The sequence below is a fragment of the Rhinatrema bivittatum genome, chromosome 5 (genome assembly GCF_901001135.1).
Source record: "Rhinatrema bivittatum chromosome 5, aRhiBiv1.1, whole genome shotgun sequence".
Classification (NCBI taxonomy): domain Eukaryota; kingdom Metazoa; phylum Chordata; class Amphibia; order Gymnophiona; family Rhinatrematidae; genus Rhinatrema; species Rhinatrema bivittatum.
Window position 1 is genome coordinate 8,962,953 of NC_042619.1, and position 18,261 is coordinate 8,981,213.

Genomic DNA, 18,261 nt, shown 5'->3' on the forward strand with positions numbered 1-18,261 from the left:
TGCGTTTGATCTGCCGTGGAGATGAGTTGATCGGTATGGGGTTTTCCCGCCTTTTGAAACTGATGTGATTTCCGGTTCCTGAGGATTTAAAGAGTCGGACCCAATGCCAGTCCTAAAGGGAAGTTAAACGCTAAGTGATATACCGCAAAAAAAAATCATTTTGTTTCAATGGATTTGGCAAGCAGTCTTACGGAATCTCCAAAAGAAGAGCAGACCCTCCTGATGCAGATATGGAAACCTGGATCCACGCCAGGGCACTAAGGTTTACATTAGGATAAGGGAGGTTCTCATTCTTAGGCTCTCTCGCTTCGTGACAGACCTTCGATACAAAATGAAATGATCAAAAAAATGCACAAGGGAGAAGTGTGAGTCCCCAAGGCTGGGGCATCTTTACTGAATTTGGAAAGAGAAAAGAATAATAAATTATCAATAAAACGGGACTTATGAGTAAAGAGAGGATGTGATCTTGACATTCGGAGCACTTGAAGGTCCTACAAAAAAGAAAAAATAGAAAAAAAAGCTTTTTGCAGTAGTGGAATATACTGGGATATGATTAAATAATAAATTTACTACCGGGAGACCTTGTTTCTTGTTTTGTGATTGTTTAGTCCTCAGATTACATTGCATTTTGGGCTCTGTTTAGTTGATTTATCGTAAGTTTAATCGAAACAGGACCCTTGTGGTTGGTCTCTCCAAACGCCTCTGAGGTGGCTGAGAAAGGAAGGGCAGATTCCCCCTGCAATCTGGAGAGGGGTTTTCTGCCTCCCGGAAACTGCAGGTCTGAACAGTCCCAAAAATACGGAAACAGTCGAAAACCTCCTCTGGTCCTCCTTCCCTCCAGCCTTCAGTACACAGCCCTGGCAGGGCCGCGTCTCTCCTCTGCTGCGCTAGGTTGCATCCTAACTCACAGGCTGATACAGTACACAGTGGAGCGCACTGTTAACCGGCGTTTGGACGCGTGTTTTTGACGCGCTAGTTGTTTTTACTGCTTTTCTGTGCACTTTCCCGGTGCCCGAAGAAATTAACGCCTACCTTTGGGCAGGCGCTAATTTCTGAAAGTAAAATGTGCGGCTTAGCCGCACATTTTACTTTCTGAATCACGTGGGAATACCTAATAGGGCCATCAACATACATTTGCATGTTGCGGGCGCTATTAGTCTCCTTACTTAATAAGGGGTATTCCCACTGAATAAGGGGTATTCCCACTGAATAAGGGGTATTCCCACGCGATTCAGAAAGTAAAATGTGCGGCCAAGCCGCACATTTTACTTTCAGAAATTAGCGCCTGCCCAAAGGTAGGCGTTAATTTCTTCGGGCACCGGGAAAGTGCACAGAAAAGCAGTAAAAACTGCTTTTCTGTGCATCCTCAGACTTAATATCATGGCGATATTAAGTCTGAGGTCCCAAAAGTTAAAGTGAAAATTAAAAAAAAAATAAAAGTTTAAAATCAGCCCACAGCTCGTGTGTTGAAAACCGGACGCTCAATTTTGCCAGCGTCTGGTTTCTGAGCCCGTAGCTGTCAGCGGGCTCGAGAACCGACGGCGGCAAAATTGAGCGTCGGCTGTCAAACCCGCTGACAGCCGCTGCTCCTGTCCGAAAAGAGGCGCTAGTGACGCACTAGTGTCCCTAGCGCCTCTTTTTACCGCCGGCCCTAATTTAAATATTTTGGTTTACTGATTCGCGCGCACAGGACACTTTTCTGTATCGACCTGTCAGAGAGCGCACAGAAACTCTAGGACTAACCTCCCCACCTCCTTCCAGATTAGGAGATCACGGCCCACAGGCAGGAACGCTGTCTCCCCCTAAGCTGATAGAAACCCTACCGGCTAGGAGCTAGGGCCACTCAGGGACTGGGACAAGATACCCGGGGGCGCTGGTGCTATCTCTGTCATTAGAGGACGCCCCTCTGGCATGGTGAGGTTCAGTAGACGGTGGCTGGAGGTGAGGGGGGTGGGGGCAGAAGGGGGTGCAATGGACGACCTCTTGAGGTCCCCTCCAGCCCTGTCTTTCTGTGCAATTCTATACTAATATTTGGGTGGACGGAGCCGGCCGCTCTTCCTTCTCCCAGCTGGGCCGCTCCCTGCATGGCGGCTGCTTCTCGCAGGCCCTCCTCAGCTTACTCTTCTCCTTGCCTTTGCAGAGATCGGCCATCTCCTGACTTTTGTCTACGCCTCCACTGGAGAGAATTTTGGAATAACGAAGAAGCTCAGCCCTTACGGTGACCCTGTTCTGGAGAGCACGAGGCAGAGAGCCAGCACCGCACCCCGGTAAGGCTGCCCCCTGACTCTCCATCTCTCTGTCTGCCTTTAGGGTACAGTCAGCGTTCACCTCCTTAGCTGGGGACGAGCCATGGCACTGGTGACACGGGTGACGCAAGGCCTCGCCCAGCTTGACACAGTTGTCTCTGAGAAAGCAGCCGCAGCCACACCCGGCTTGCCGAAGACAGTGACGCCTCTGGGACGTCTCTGATTCCCAGAATACCGTGTCCCAGTGAGTCAGTAGATTTAATTAATAAACAGAGGAGACGTTTTTCCTGGGTGCCTAGCTTCAGTGGTTCAGGGTCAGTGGAAGCAGATTTAACAAAAATAATAAACGGTATATAATGTTCCCACGCCTCAAACTATAGCTCAGGTTCTTGCACTGAATACAGCAAGTCAGCAAAAGCACTGCAGCCATTAAAGTAATGCATGCTGGAGACTGGACTTGGGTGCTTTCAACCTGGAGACTCGTGTAAGGCCTAGCTCCTTCCCTAGAGGCAGTTAAAACCCTTATTAAAACAAATGTTGCTATGCCAATCTGTGGTCCTTCCAGTGACTACCTAAGGATTTCCTGTCTTGATCCTGTTTGCTCACTCTCCACCGATGATCCTGACGTGACTCTAAGCCCTTTCTGGATTCTTGTGCCAAAGACGACTTAAGGACCTAGATTCCAGGCTCAAATACTGAATCTGGCTGCAGACTTCCAAAGGTGTACCTTTTTGTCACATGTTTGCAAGGGTATTTTGCAATGATAGGGAGGTTCTGGCAACAGGAGTATTTTATATTGGTTTGGAGGTATAATTGGCAGGGGTATTTAGCATTGGTTGGGAGGTATCGCTGGTAGGGGTATTTTACATTGGTTGGAAGGTTCCAGTGGCAGGAGTATTTTGCATTGCTTGGGAGGTATCATTGGAAGGGGTGTTTTGCATTGGTTGGGAGGTATCCTTGGCAGGGGTATTTTTCACTGGTTGGGAAGCATCATTGGCAGGAGTATTTTTCATTGGTTGGGAGGTATCCCTGGTAGGGGTATTTTTCATTGGTTGGGGGGTATCCTTGGGAGGGGTATTTTTCACTGGTTGGGAATCATCATTGGCAGGGGTATTTTTCATAGGTTGGGAGGTATCTTTGGGAGGGGTATTTTTCATTGGTTGGGAAGCATCATTGGCAGGAGTATTTTTCATTGGTTGGGAGGTATCCCTGGCAGGGGTATTTTGCATTGGTTGGGAGGTATCCCTGGCAGGAGTATTTGTCATTAGTTGGGAGGTATCCCTGGCAGGGGTATTTCTCATTGGTTGGGAGGTATCCCTGGCAGGAGTATTTTGCATTGGTTGGGAGGCATCCTTGGCAGGGGTATTTTGCATTGGTTGGGAGGTATCCTTGGCAGGGGTATTAGCATTGCTTTGGAGGCATCATTAACAGAGGTATTTTGCATTGGTTGGGAGGTATCCCTGGCAGGAGTATTTTGCATTGGTTGAGAGGCAACCTTGGCAGGGATATTTTGCATTGGTTGGGAGGTATCCTTGGCAGGGGTATTAGCATTGCTTTGTAGGCATCATTAACAGAGGAATTTTGCATTGGTTGGGAGGCATCCTTGGCAGGAGTATTTTGCATTGGTTGGGAGGTATCCCTGGCAGGGGTATTTTGCATTGGTTGGGAGGCATCCTTGGCAGGGATATTTTGCATTGGTTGGGAGGTATTCTTGGCAGGGGTATTAGCATTGCTTTGGAGGCATCATTAACAGAGGTATTTTGCATTGATTGGGAGCTTGCATTGGCAGGGGTATTTTATTTATTTATTTAAGGTTTTTTTATACCGGCATTCATGAAAAATTCACATCATGTCGGTTTACATAGAAAACAGGGGTGCGATGAATACAACAACGAACATAAATAAACGTGATGAAGAGATGCAGTTACAATTAACAAGGGCTATTGAACTGGGGTGGAGGAATTAAAGAGAGATAGAAGAAGTTAATTATATACAAATATACAATATATACAATATATATTTTGCATTGATTGGGAGGTTGCATTGGCAGGGGTATTTTGCATTAGTTGGGAGGTATCCTTGGCAGGGGTATTAGCATTGCTTTGGAGACATCATTAACAGGAGTATTTTGCATTGATTGGGAAGTTGCATTGGCAGGGATATTTTGCATTGATTGGGAGGTTGCATTGGCAGGGGTATTTTGCATTGATTGGGAGGTTGCATTGGCAGGGGTATTTTGCAGTAGTCGGGAGATTGCATTCAGTGGTAGTTTAATTGGCCAAGAAGGTGCTTTGCATTGGTTGGAAGGTTCCAGTGGAAGGGGTCTTTTGCACTGGCTGGGAGATTCTGTTGGTAGTGATATTTTGCATTGAATGTTTGGTTCCAGCTGCAGGTAGGTAATCACTGGCAGCTTCTGTGGCCTGTTTGGTGTTTCTCTATCTTTTACTTCTCTTTTGTCAGCAGTCTGACATGTCCCTAAGTCCCGGATGCCATTCTGGAACTTAGGGTCATGTTTGTCTGCCCAATTGCGTCCTTGGGGGTGATGGACAGTGAACCATAAATGAGCAGCGGGCCCTGGTAGGCCTGCTGGGTCTGTGTGGCTGAGGGGAGCACTGAGGATCAGGGCGAGCTGACTCCCACGCATCCTGTGCCTGCCACAGTTTCTACAGCCATTGGGACGCCTCTTCTCCTCCCCTCCCATGAAGGGCCCCTGTATTACCGCTGTTTCTCGCAACCCGGTGGCATCTGTGGGAGAAGCGTGGATCTGGTTACTGCTGTTACTGGAGCCCACGCTCTGGAGCCCTCTCTAAGGTTAGGTTCTGGGTAACAACCAGCCCCAGAGGTGCCTGGAATCGCGCAGTGGCCTGGGAGGTCGGTGTTTTGACTTCTAAAATAACCTTAGAGACGCTTTAGTTTGCAAGACTTTGCTCATATAAGGGGCACTGAAGACCCTGGAATCCCAGATTTACTCAAATAGTTGACAAACTGGAACCGCAAATTGGGGAATTGCTGTGCTGGCTAAGCCTGGTTTGACCACCACTGAAAGAGGGAAGGTAAGACAAAATGCTTTCCATGTAAGAACGTCCCTAAAGTTCAATCTGCTTGGCGGAATGTGTGCAGATCCTTCGAGACGGGCTAGCACCGATATCCGAAGACTTTTATCTTGCGTCATCCACTGCTGGGGCTGCAGAGAAATTGCTTTCATGAACCAGGAATTGGCAGGGTCGTTGGAGTTTGTTTCTCGAAAAGAAACTCCTCTGGTTGTATGTGCTCTAGAGCCTGGGGGACTTAACTAAACCTTTCATGGCTTGGAGGCTTTTCTCTGACATGTTTTATCTAACTTGGGTGAAAAGACGCAATATTTTGGCTTTACTCCCAGACTTATGTAGAGTGGGTGCCACTTGTTTGCTCAGCTATTGTGCTAAAGGTAACATTTCTTGGACTCCCTGCCTTGAACGTAGCCTGCTTTCTGAAATTTTTGGCTACAAATGTTCCTCCTTGAGCAAGAGTAGTTTGGTTTCTGCAGAAGGATCTTGAGAGATTGTGCAGTTTTGGTTTTGGTTTGCTGGCTTGTTTGATTTCCTACTGAACTTTGCCTGCTTATTTTGCACTGACCCCCATGTCCTTTCATACCTTGTGAGGATCTCTTTCGGGGCTTTGAGGTTTGTGGGATCTTGATGTAGCTCCCTCTTCAGGCGACTCCTAGAATGCAGGAGAACACAGCAGTCTTTCGGTTTTGCCATTACAACGGTTTACAAAGGATCGATTTCTACAGTCGTATATTTCTACATTACTACAGTCTTAACATTTGTTAACATGGCTTTTTAGAAAAAAGAGTATATATTCTTTCTACGAGTCATTCGGTATAGTCTGGGCTCTTCAGGTAATGTCTTTAGCCTGGTGACATTAGGAGAATTGGTAGGCTTTTGTAAACATCCAGGTTTTAGCTCTTTTTTGAATTTTTTTAGATTCTGTTGTGTTCCTAGTTCTGTTGGGAGGGAATTCCAAAGTTTAGGGCTTCCTAGGGAAATAGCTCTCTTTCGAGTTGTGGTAAGTTTGTGATGGCTTGGTGGGATTTTTAGTAGGCCTTTGTTCGCTGATCGTAGATTTCTATTTGGTGAGTGTAGTTTTATGAATGCCCTGAGCCAGTTTGTTTGTTTTTCATATATTATTTTGTGAATTATGGATAGTATTTTGTAGTCAATCCTGTATTTTATTGGCAGCCAGTGTAATGAGATGAGGGTTGGAGTAATAGGATCGAATTTTCTTGTTCCTGTGAGAATTCTGGCGGCTGTATTTTGTAGGATTTGTAGAGGTCGGATAGTGGTGAGAGGTACGTTGAATAGTAGAGAGTTGCAGTAATCCAGATTGGAGAAAATGAGTACCGTATTTTTCGGACTATAAGGCGCACCGGATTATAAGGCGCATTATCAATGAGCGCCTGCTAAGGCGTCCAGGTTCATATATAAGGCGCACCGGATTATAAGGTGCACTGGATTATAAGGCGCAGCGCATTAAATGAAACAAAGCTCAGACCATAGGGCAGACTTTAGTCAACTTTATTCAACTTTCACAATAACTGAACAGTTGTAACGAGTCGGTCTTAGCTCTTCAGTGATGATTCCAGCCTTCATGAAAGCTCGGATGACACTGGAGACTGATACCTTCTTCCAGGCATCCACGATCCACTGGCACATAGTGGCATAACTCGTCCCTCAGGCATTACATCACATCTTTCCTTTCCGATCAGTCTCTCTCTCATGCATGCACACACACACACACACAGGCTTCTCACTCCCATGCTGTATCTCATACACACCCATGTTTCTCTCTCCTATGCTAGCTGTCTCCACGTGCACAGGCTTCTCATTCCCATAATCACTTTCTCTCTCACACACACACACACACACACTCCAGTCATCTCCCTGACCAGTCAGTTCCATTGTCTCTCTTATATACACACATCACCTCTCTGACCAATTTCTCTCTCTCACACACTTTACATAGATGATCTCAATCAAATGCTCTCACTTACACACAGGTTCTCACTCACAGTTACACATGCACACTCTCAATCACACATACATTCTCTTCAGGCTGGCTGGTTCTCTCATTCCCCCCCCCCCCCCAGCACACATGATAGCTGCAGCAGCCTTCTCCTCTAGTTTCTTTCAGTTAAAAAAAACAAAACAAAAAACACAACTATTCATTCCTCCACCACAAATCCATCAAATCCTTCATCTTCAGTGTCTGAGTTAAACAGTTGGGCGATTTCTATATCAAGCATGCTCGGGTCCCCCTCATCATTATCCGAGTCGGTCTCGTTGCTGCTGCTTAGCTCTTCAGTGATGATTCCAGCCTTAATGAAAGCTCGGATGACACTGGAGACTGATACCTTCTTCCAGGCATCCACGATCCACTGGCACATAGTGGCATAACTCGCCCGGCGTTGCCTCCCTGTGTTGGTGAATGTGTGGTCACCTTCTGTCATCCAACGCTCCCACGCTGCTCTCAATTTAACTTTAAATGACCTGTTGATGCCGATATCTAGCGGCTGGAGCTCTTTGGTTAATCCACCCGGAATTACGGCAAGCTCTGAATTAGTTTTCTTCACTTGGGCTTTGACAGTATCGGTCACATGGGCACGCATGGAGTCACAGACCAATAGGGATGGGGATTTGTGAAAAAATCCGTCCGGTCTCTTGACGTAGACCTCCCTCAGCCACTCAATCATCTTCTCCTCGTCCATCCAGCCCTTTGGGTTAGCCTTGATGGTGACACCAGCAGGAAACTTTTCCTTTGGCAAAGTCTTCCTCTTGAAAATGACCATGGGTGGTAGTTTCTGGCCATTAGCCTGACAGGCGAGAACTACAGTGAAAGATGACTTCTTGTTTCCTGTGGTACGTATAGATACCGTACTGGTCCCTGTTTTCTCAACAGTACGTTGTACGGGGATATCGAAAGTGAGGGGGACCTCATCCATGTTAGTGATGTGTTCTGGCTGGATATTCTTTTCTTTTATCTTGGTTACGCAGTAGGTGCGGAAAATGGCCAGCTTCTCTTCATAATCCTTTGGCAGTTGCTGGCAGACAGTAGTTCTGGTGCGGATGGAGAGATTACACCTTTGCATAAAACGAAAGCACCATGAAGGACCTCCTCGAAAGTCCTTGATCTCCATGTCGCGTGCTAACGCTGTGGCTTTGAGTCGAATAGAGACAGTGGAGACGCTTCTACCTGCGGTTCTCTGTTCGATAACCCACTGATCTATTTTGTCCTCCAACTGTGGCCATCTTGCTTTGTGTCCTCGGAAACTCAGTTTGGTCTTCTTTACTTGGCATAGGGCATCTTCTTGTTTCCTCCACTTACGCACCATAGATTCATTAATGTTGAATTCTCTCGCAGCTGCTCTATTTCCATGCTCTACTGCATGACTTATAGCTTTAAGCTTAAAATCTGCATCATAAGCATGTCTCTTAACAGGAGGCATTTTGGAGTAGTGGGTATAAACATTTATTGAATGCACGCACATTAATGCTGGAGCACAGATACTGCACGGCTCAGAGCCTTTTCTTTTAATCGGTTGCGCTCGGGTCAGGAGGAATCCGGGTAAACCCTTTAAAAAAGAGCCGGGTCTAAGTCTCTGCCTGCACGGCTCAGAGCCTTTTTTTTTACCGTTATCGGTTGCGCTCGGGTCAGGAGGAATCCGGGTAAACCCTTTAAAAGAGTAAAGAGAGCATACGCGGTCGGCAGTAGCAAGAAAAAGATCGCGTTTAAACGCTCCACTTCTGCACGCGCTGATGCTCCTCCTCCTTCCTGCCTGTGCGTCACCGGAAGTAAACTTTACCGGAGCCGCGTGGGCAGGAAGGAGGGGAAGCATCAGCGCGTGCAGAAGTGGAGCAGCGCTTGCGTTTACGGACCGAGAAGAAGAAGAAGAGGCCCGGTAGCAGGGCCACTGCAGAGCCCATCCTGCGGCGACCTGCAAAGAGGAGGCCTAGAGGTGAGTGAGAGCCTGTGCTTGAGACTGCGTGTATGTGACAGTGAGAGCCAGTGTGTGTGTGTGAGAGAGAGAAATGCATGTGAGAATGAGAACCTGACTGTGTGTTTGAGGGAAGAAGACGGAGAGAAAAGAAACAGAAAAAAAGACAATATGAAAGGAGTGGCAGCAGAATTCATGTATAAGGCGCACCGGATTATAAGGCGCACTTCCGATTTCTGAGAAAATCGTAGGTTTTTAGGTGCGCCTTATAGTCCGAAAAATACGGTAGTTGGAGTACTGTTCTGAAGTCATTGTGTGACAGGAATGGTTTTAAGTGTCGTAGTGTTAGGAGTTTGTGATATCCGTCTTTGATTTTTGCGGATATGTGGTTCTTGTGGGATAGTTCCTTGTCAATTATGGCTCCAAGGTTGCGTGTGTGGGTGACAGGCGAGATTGCTGTGTTATGATTCAGAATTTTGAGCGGTGGCATGAGCGTAGGATTGTTTTTTCTGTCCATCATGATTATTTCGGTCTTATCAATGTTTAGGATGAGACTCATGTTTTTAACAATTGTTTTATTTTTGGGAGGTAGTTGGCTGTTTTCTTGTAGGTGTCTTCTAGAGAGTTGTGTATTGGGATAAGTATTTGGATGTCGTCAGCAAATATGAAGTGATTCATATTTAATAATTTGCATTAATTGGGATGTTCCATTGGCAGGGGTAATTTGCATTAATTTGGAGGGACCAGAGTATCTTGCTCTTGGTGGTTGGATCTCTTGACAGGTAATTTGCATTGACTGAGAGGCTCCATTGGCAGGGGTAATTTGCAGTAATTCTGAATACCAGGGTATCTTGCACTTGGTAGTTGGTTCTGTTGACAGGTAATTTGCATTTATGGGGAAGTTCCATTGGCAGGGGTAATTTGCATTTATGGGGAGGTTCCATTGGCAGGGGTAATTTGCATTTATGGGGAAGTTCCATTGGCAGGGGTAATTTGCATTGATTTGGAGGTTCCATTGGCAGGGGTAATTTGCAGTAATTCGGGATACCGGGGTATCTTGCACTTGGTAGTTGGTTCTGTTGACAAGTAATTTGCATTTATGGGGAGGTTCCATTGGCAGGGGTAATTTGCATTTATGGGGAAGTTCCATTGGCAGGGGTAATTTGCATTGATTTGGAGGTTCCATTGGCAGAGGTAATTTGCATTTATGGGGAGGTTCCATTGGCAGGGGTAATTTGCATTTATGGGGAAGGTCCATTGGCAGGGGTAATTTGCATTTATGGGGAGGCTCCATTGGCAGGGGTAACTTGCATTGATTGGGAGGCTCCATTGGCCGGGGTAATTTGCATAAATTTATTTATTTATTTGTAGGTTTTTATATACCGAGGTTTGGCGCAAGCCTTCACTCAGGTTTACAGTTAAAACAACATTTTATAGTAAAGAGTTGTAACATTGAAGAACAATAACTAATAATTTGAAATTTGTACATTAAAATCTAAATGTAAAAATATAGTGGTATTTACATTGAAAATCAACAACATATTGTGCAATAGAGATTATATTGATTGTGGTTGAGGACTTAGAATTTTTATATATAATGGTATCCAATGGGATTTATGCTATCTGAGGAGGGATTAGTAAAGGATTTCTTAAGGGATGCTAATCTAATATGGGATTTCTCAAGGGATGATATTATCTTATGTTTCTCAGTATAGGGTGAACAGTAGGGGGAAGGTGGAAGGAGGCATGGATTTGATGAAAATTGAGTGTGTATTTCCTAATTTGTATGTGTTCGTTGACCTCGGAAGTGCTTGGTGTTGGATGGGAGTTACTGGTGTTGTGTTTCGGAGGTACCAGGGTATCTTGCACTTAGTGGTTGGTTCTTTTGACAGATAATTTGCATTTGTGGGGAAGTTCCATTGGCAGGGGTAATTCACATTGATTGGGAGTTTGCATTGACAGGGGTAATTTGCATTGATTGGGAGTTTGCATTGTCAGGGGAAATTTGCATTGATTGGGAGTTTGCATTGGCAGGGGTAATTTGCATTGATTGGGAGTTTGCATTGTCAGGGGAAATTTGCATTAATTGGGAGGTTCCATTGCCAGAGGTAATTTGCATTGATTGGGAGTTTGCATTGGCAGGGGTAATTTGCATTGATTGGGAAGATCCTGGGGTATCTTGCACTGACAGGTAATTTGCATTGATTGGGAGGTTCCATTGACAGGGGAATTTGCATTGATTGGGAGTTTGCATTGACAGGGGTAATTTGCATTGATTGGGAGTTTGCATTGTCAGGGGAAATTTGCATTAATTGGGAGGTTCCATTGCCAGGGGTAATTTGCATTGATTGGGAGTTTGCATTGGCAGGGGTAATTTGCATTGATTGGGAAGATCCTGGGGTATCTTGCACTTAGTGGTTGGCTCTGTTGACAGGTAATTTGCATTGATTGGGAGGTTCCATTGGCAGGGGTAATTTGCATTGATTGGGAGTTTGCATTGACAGGGGTAATTGGCATTGGTTGGGAGTTATAGGGATATCTTGCACTTGGTGGTTGGTTCTGTTGACAGGGGTAATTTGCATGTATGGGGAGGCTCCATTGGCAGGGGTAATTTGCATTAATTTGGAGGTACTAGGGCATCTTGCACTTAGTGGTTGGTTCTGTTGACAGGTAATTTGCATTGATTGGGAGTTTGCATTGGCAGGGGTAATTGGCATTGGTTGGGAGTTATAGGGGTATTTTGCACTTGGTGGTTGGTTCTGTTGACAGGGGTAATTTGCATATATGGGGAGGTTCCATTGACAGGGGTAATTTGCATTGATTGGGAGTTTGCATTGGCAGGGGTAATTGGCATTGGTTGGGAGTTATAGGGGTATTTTGCACTTGGTGGTTGGTTCTGTTGACAGGTAATTTGCATGTATGGGGAGGCTCCATTGGCAGGTGCACGTTTCATGGATTGGGAGGTGCGGGGGATATTTTGCACTGAATGGTGCCTTCCATTTCGTGGAAGCTCAGATTCTGTCTTCACCCTTGTCATTGCTTCTCTTTTCCTTCTTTTGCCAGCTGCACCTTCTCCATCTGGCTCTACCTGCTGCAGCACTGCCCGGACAGGTTCTGTGGCATTTTATACCAGCTAAGCCTGGACAATAAGTACAGCTCCCCTACTGTGCTGCTGACCGATACAGGTGAGTGCCCTCAGAGAGCAGCGAGCCCTTGCCTGCGCCGGAGGTGGCCTCCAGCTGTGCGAGTCTGTATATCCAGATTAAGGGCCTGAGTCACCGAATCTACGTCTCTTAAAGAATGGGGGGAAAACAGTGAATCAGCAACGAGACCTGCTCTGAGGAATCTGCATCAAGATCTGCAGTGCAGAGCACTTAGAGGTGGATAATCCGGCACTGCTGAGCCAGATAACGTTGGTCTTCTCCGGCTGAATATCTGGCCACGTTCAGCGGCCACTAAGCCGGACAACCATTTATCTGGCTAAATAAGTATCTGTCTAAGTGGTGGGTGAGATGGGGACCACTTATCTCGCTAACTTAACCGGATAAGTGGCGACACTCACTATTCACACTTATCCAGCTAAGTTGGCCGGATAAGCTGGACCTGCTGTTGAGGAGATGTGAAGTTGGCCACTGAATGTCCCGGCTGGCTAACCTTCCTAGCCGGATAAGGTTTGAATACCTGCCTCTTTTATTACAAGCTCAGCGGGGCAGGGAGCTGGCTCTCAGGCACTGTGCCTGCTGTACGGTGCCTGTTAATCATTTTCCAGCTCTCCTGGCTCGCTCTGACTCTCATTGACCCTCGCAACGGCAGGTGCCTGATAACAATTTACAAGTTCCTTCAGCTCTCTGCGCCCCCATGTACCCAGCTGGGCTCGGCTTGTAAGAGCAATCACGTAACTGGGGGGCATGCCCTGGCTTCCTCTGCCCCCCCCCCCCCCCCCGTTACCAGCAACGACCCCAGTACCGTTCCCATAACGCAGCTACACAAGCATAAACTTAAAATGCTTTGTGCAAACCTGGCATTCACCTTTTATAAGAGACGTCGCTTGCCCCGCGCTCCGTGAATGCCGCCGCGGCCACTGCCGCCTCGCCCGGCCCCCCCTGGCTGTCCCTGCAGGCCATGCCCGTCTATTTTCGCCGGACCTCCATTTGGGCCACCCCCGGCCATCCACTGCTTATTAACAGGCTGAGCAATAGCTCCCCTGCTTCACGCGTCCCCCCCTCCCCCGCCCTATGTGTAATCTTTGGCGTCAGGACCCTCCCCCAGTCACCAAAGCATCCCCTGTGCACCGGGGGGGGGGGGGGGGGGGGGGGCCCGCCGCTGTAAGCTGAAGGCTGTGACTGCGTCCCGCCCACGACCCCGTGCCCTGCAGCTCTCTCCCGCCCCCTATGGCTTCTGAGCCCCAGCTGCTTCTCCCCTTTTTCTCCTCGGCTCCCGGCTTAGTTTTAAATCGGCCGGGGAGCCCTCTCGGCCGCTGGGTCACGGCTGCCCAGTTTGTACGAGGCCCCTGCCTGAGTGGGAAGCTTCCGTGCTGACCGCGCCCGGGTTCCCGTGCCCCGGTGCCTCGGGGGCCCTGCCAGGGTCGGGGGTTTCCCTGACGCAGGTCAGCCGCGCAGAGGTCGGTGACCCCCATTCTGTTTTCGGGGTAAACCCTAACATGCCCAGACTAGCGGCCTCCCGGGGCCTCGCAGATCGGATCTCATGACCGTTCGGCGGGGGGGGGGGGGATATCCTGGAGACCCAGCCTGCCCGCCGGTCCCTAGGGGCCCCATTCGGCCCACCCCCGTCCTAGGCTTGGGCTGACCTTGTCGCAAAATTGCCCCGCGGCAAGGCCCGGGGTTCCCCCCCTTAGTTTCCAGTGCAATAAGCAGAAAGCGATCTTTCTGCCCTTCCTAATCCTCTGGCTTGTGTGCTGGCTTCCAGGTAACGTGCACGTGCAGATGCTGAAGGCCTCCGGGCAGCCAGAAGCGTTCAAGAGCCTCTTCACCTTCCCCCTGCACGAGTGGTGCCGGCTGGATCTACGCATAGACGGGATTCTGGTAAGCGACAGCTCTCGGTGGCCCCCCCCCAGTCCCGGGACTGCGCCCTCCTCACCGCTCACCGACCGCCCCCAGGGCTCCAATTAATCCCGGGGGGGTCTCTCCCAAGGACATTTACTGGGCCACATTCACCGTGTAATCTGGGGCCCTGATTTGCCTTCGGGGTGCAGAATTGCTACAAATGCCACCGCCCCCCCCCTCATCCTGCCCCCTGATACTGCTCCTTAGTTCTCCCGTGTCCGATGGTCTTGCCCCAACTCTCCGTGCAGCCACTGCTGACAATCTGTTTCCCCTCCCCCACCTCTGCTCCCTACTCTTGCAGCCCCCACGGGAGCTCCGTCCCTGCCCCCTGCCTCTGCCACGGGGGGGTGGGAGGGGGTGTTCTGTCCAAGCCCCTTCTTCCCTGTAGCACTGCATCTCCTTCAGGATTGCCCAAATCATGGTTTGTTTGTTTTTTATGACAATCTAACTTTTTTCTCTTTTTTTTTTTTACTGACAAACTTTTTTCTTTTTTTTATGACAATCTAACTTTTTTCTCTTTTTTTTTTTTACTGACAAACTTTTTTCTTTTTTTTATGACAATCTAACTTTTTTATTTTTTTTTTTTTACTGACAATCTTTTTTCTTTTTTTTATGACAATCTAACTTTTTTATTTTTTTTTTTACTGACAATCTTTTTTCTTTTTTTTACTGACAATCTAACTTTTTTTTTTTTTTTTTTTTACTGACAATCTTTTTTCTTTTTTTTATGACAATCTAACTTTTTTATTTTTTTTTTTACTGACAATCTTTTTTCTTTTTTTTACTGACAATCTAACTTTTTTCTTTTTTTTTTTTACTGACAAACTTTTTTCTTTTATTTTTTTTACTGACAATCTAACTTTTTTCTTTTTTAACAACATTTACCCATCTCCCTGTCATACATAGCCGAGATTCACCTCTTTCTGCACTGAGACGCAGTTCCCCCACGGCACTGGGGACCCGGCCTCGTCTTTCAGGACACTTTTAATGACATGAATTCATTTTTCATGGCCAGCTTTAAGCTTTTTTTTTTTTACACTACCTGGCAGCCCTGGCTCTCTCCTCCACCCTTTGTGGCTGCTGCTGCTGCTGTAGACCCTGCCTAAGCTCTTGGATTTGTTTAATAAACTGGAGCAGGGACTGCCACTGATCCCCCCCAGGAGACTGCCCATAACCCGTCTACATTTGGGGAGTCTCTGCGTTGCTCCCCCGTTTCTTACAGCATCGCTCTTGTACTGTAGGAGTATCAGTTCTTAAAAAAAAAAAACTCTAAACAAATAAAGCACCTGCTGTAAGTGTTTGAAAATGAGTGCGGTAAAAGCTAGAGACGATTTACCTAGCATGTAGCCAGATGGGCTCAGGACCAGTGGATTATGCTCCCCTGCCAGCAGATGGAGATGGAGTCAGATTGCAAAGCTGACTTCACCTTATATACACCCCTGCAGTGACCTCAGTCCTTCAGTATTTCTCCTTCTCCAGCAGGTGGTGGAAGTACCTCTCCCTTTGGGGATTGCTGTACTTTTTGGAAGGAGAAATTCTACATTTAAATTGGAGAAAAGATCGAGCCCCACCTTCCTGAGGTGATACCTAAAGGTTCCTCCCCCAATCGAGAATTCCTGAGGCGATTTCCAAGATCCCTCAGAGGTGTGCCTTGGTCCGGTAGCCGGTTCCCGGTGAGGACTTTTCTGCGTAAGCAGCTGAAAGGCAGCAGGTGCAGGAAGCTGAGCGTGGTGGTGACGGCCAAATCCCTCTCCCCCGCAGCCGGAGACCGTCTCTGTACTCAGCCGGTGAGTGCTGAGCCCAGGAAAGTGCTGAGCCCAGGAAAGTAAAGAGAGAAAAGGATTCCTCCCGATTCAGAGATGTGGAAGGGCTTCGGTAAGTCTTTCCTCTAGTTGCCTTGCTCTTCGTGCCATGCCGACGACGTTCCCGATCCTGTTGGGGTAAGGGAAGGGGCCTTCTGAGCGGGTTGAGTGGCCCCCTGATGGGCTAGGCTCTGCTTCAGGCTCGGTGGGCACAACACGTGGCAGGCCCCGGTGATGCCATCTTGTGCACGTTTTTGTGTGTCGCCATTGCCCCTCATCGACCGTCGGTACGCATGGTGTGAGCTGGTTCTGCGCACGCGCCGTGCACCTAACGTTGCGCATATGTGCGCGCATAAGCATGCACATACATTTGCGCATCGGGATAGGATCTGTGCGCACTCGACTTCAGGCGCCTGCCGGCTGAGCGCATAGTTACCGTTTAGTGTGGCTCAGGCAGCAAAGAAGCACAAGTGACACTCTCTTGTGCTACCTGCCATATTAGAGCTACGCAGCCTGACCTGGAGTCCTATCTATGTCAGCACTGTGAAGAGGGCCAGGGAGGGCTGGACTCCCAGAACTTTTCCAAGTCGGGCTCCTCCCATTCAGAAGATGGGTCAGCCTCGACCTTATCTAGTAGCACCCTGGATCTGAGTAATCCTGGGGCTGGGTCTACCTCGGAAGAGGGCAATTCAGCTGCACTTACCCCAGTTCCTCCTGGGCTAGGCATGGACCCGGCGGCCTTTTCTTGGGTGGAATTTTTTCAAGGCCTTCAAGCCTTCGTACAGGCGCATTCTGTCTCTCCTGCCCCTGCCCGGCTGGGAAGACCTCACTCTCTCAGCAGCATGCCTGGAGACATGCCTCGTCTCACCAAGGGTATCCCTGAAAGGGACCCAGTCACCACGGACGACGAAGGGGAGGATGGGGAAATCCCTCCAGGCTTGGAGCCATTTCGGACCATGTTATGGTTTTTCCATAGAGATGAATTGCCGACCCGGGTTTCCCAGATCCTGAAGACTCTGGGAGTTCCTGGCATGGACCCTATGCCGGAACCAAAGAAGAATCCCATCCTGGTGTCTCTACGGAAAACCTCTTGCTATTTTCTGCTGCTGGAAGCCATCCAGGAGTTGATTGACCTGGAATGAGATGCCCCCGAAGCCAGCTTTAAAGGAGGTCGGGCATTGGAACCTCTGTACCCACTGGATCCGGCGGCCAGAGAACGCCTGCTTTTCCCCAAAGTGGACGTCCTGGTCTGCGCCGTTTCAAAGCAAACAACTATCCCATTGGAGGGAGGAGCTGCCTTAAAGGATGCTCATGATATGTGGCTGGAGTTCATCCTTAAACAAACCTTTGACGCAACAGCAATGACACTGCAGATTGCTTCCTGTTATGCCCTGGTGGTGCACTCGTGCTTGCTTCTTTCGAGAGAGGTAGATAACTCTGGAGCGCCTTCAAGAAAGGCTATGGAGCCTGCTGCTGCCTTTTTAGTGGACGCGGTCTCTGACCTAGTCCATACCTCAGCCAGAGAAGTGGCCTCAGTGGTGGTGGCCAGAAGGCAGCTATGACTGCGGAATTGGTCAGTGGCGTGACTTCTAAGGCAAACCTTACAAAGATGCCCTTTAAGGGTTCTCTCCTATTCGGTAGCAAATTGGAAAAGCTGGCCAGTAAGTGGGGTGAATCTCCAGTGCCTCGGCTACCGGAAGATTAGAGAAGGAAGTCACAGCACCCCCTCGCCTATGAGGGGTTGGGCCAGGTGTGCCCAGTGCTTTCAACCCTACAGGAACTCATCATTTCAGACATCTCGGTCCTCAGGAAGGTCTCAGTCCTTTCGGAGTCAACAACCAAAAAGAGGGGCTGGTTTGGGTTCAGGTTTGGCCCAAATTTCCCAATGAAGTTTTGCTGACCCATCCACGGGTCGAGGAGATTGGGGGTCGACTATCTCTCTTCTACCAGCGGTGAGCCAAGATCACGTCAGACAAAAGGGTACTGGAATATCATACAAGAAGGATACCCGCTGGCGTTTTGCAGCATCCCTCAGGACAAATTTATGATATCTCCGTGCCACTCCCAGCACAAGAAGCTGGCAGTGGAATCTACCTTGACAAGGATCATCAATTTAAGAACATAAGAACATAAGAAATTGCCATGCTGGGTCAGACCAAGGGTCCATCAAGCCC

General features: G+C 48.2%; 1 protein-coding gene across 1 annotated transcript in view; it reads left to right on the forward strand.

The window, feature by feature from the left end:
- LOC115091768 (protein sel-1 homolog 3-like) overlaps positions 1-18,261 on the forward strand; it is a gene marked incomplete in the record, with an annotated part of 137,261 nt that overhangs the window by 35,400 nt on the left and 83,600 nt on the right. The window contains 3 exon segments of the mRNA XM_029601966.1: positions 2,141-2,267; positions 12,286-12,407; positions 14,149-14,264. Coding sequence (XP_029457826.1) covers positions 2,141-2,267; positions 12,286-12,407; positions 14,149-14,264 — 365 coding nt within the window.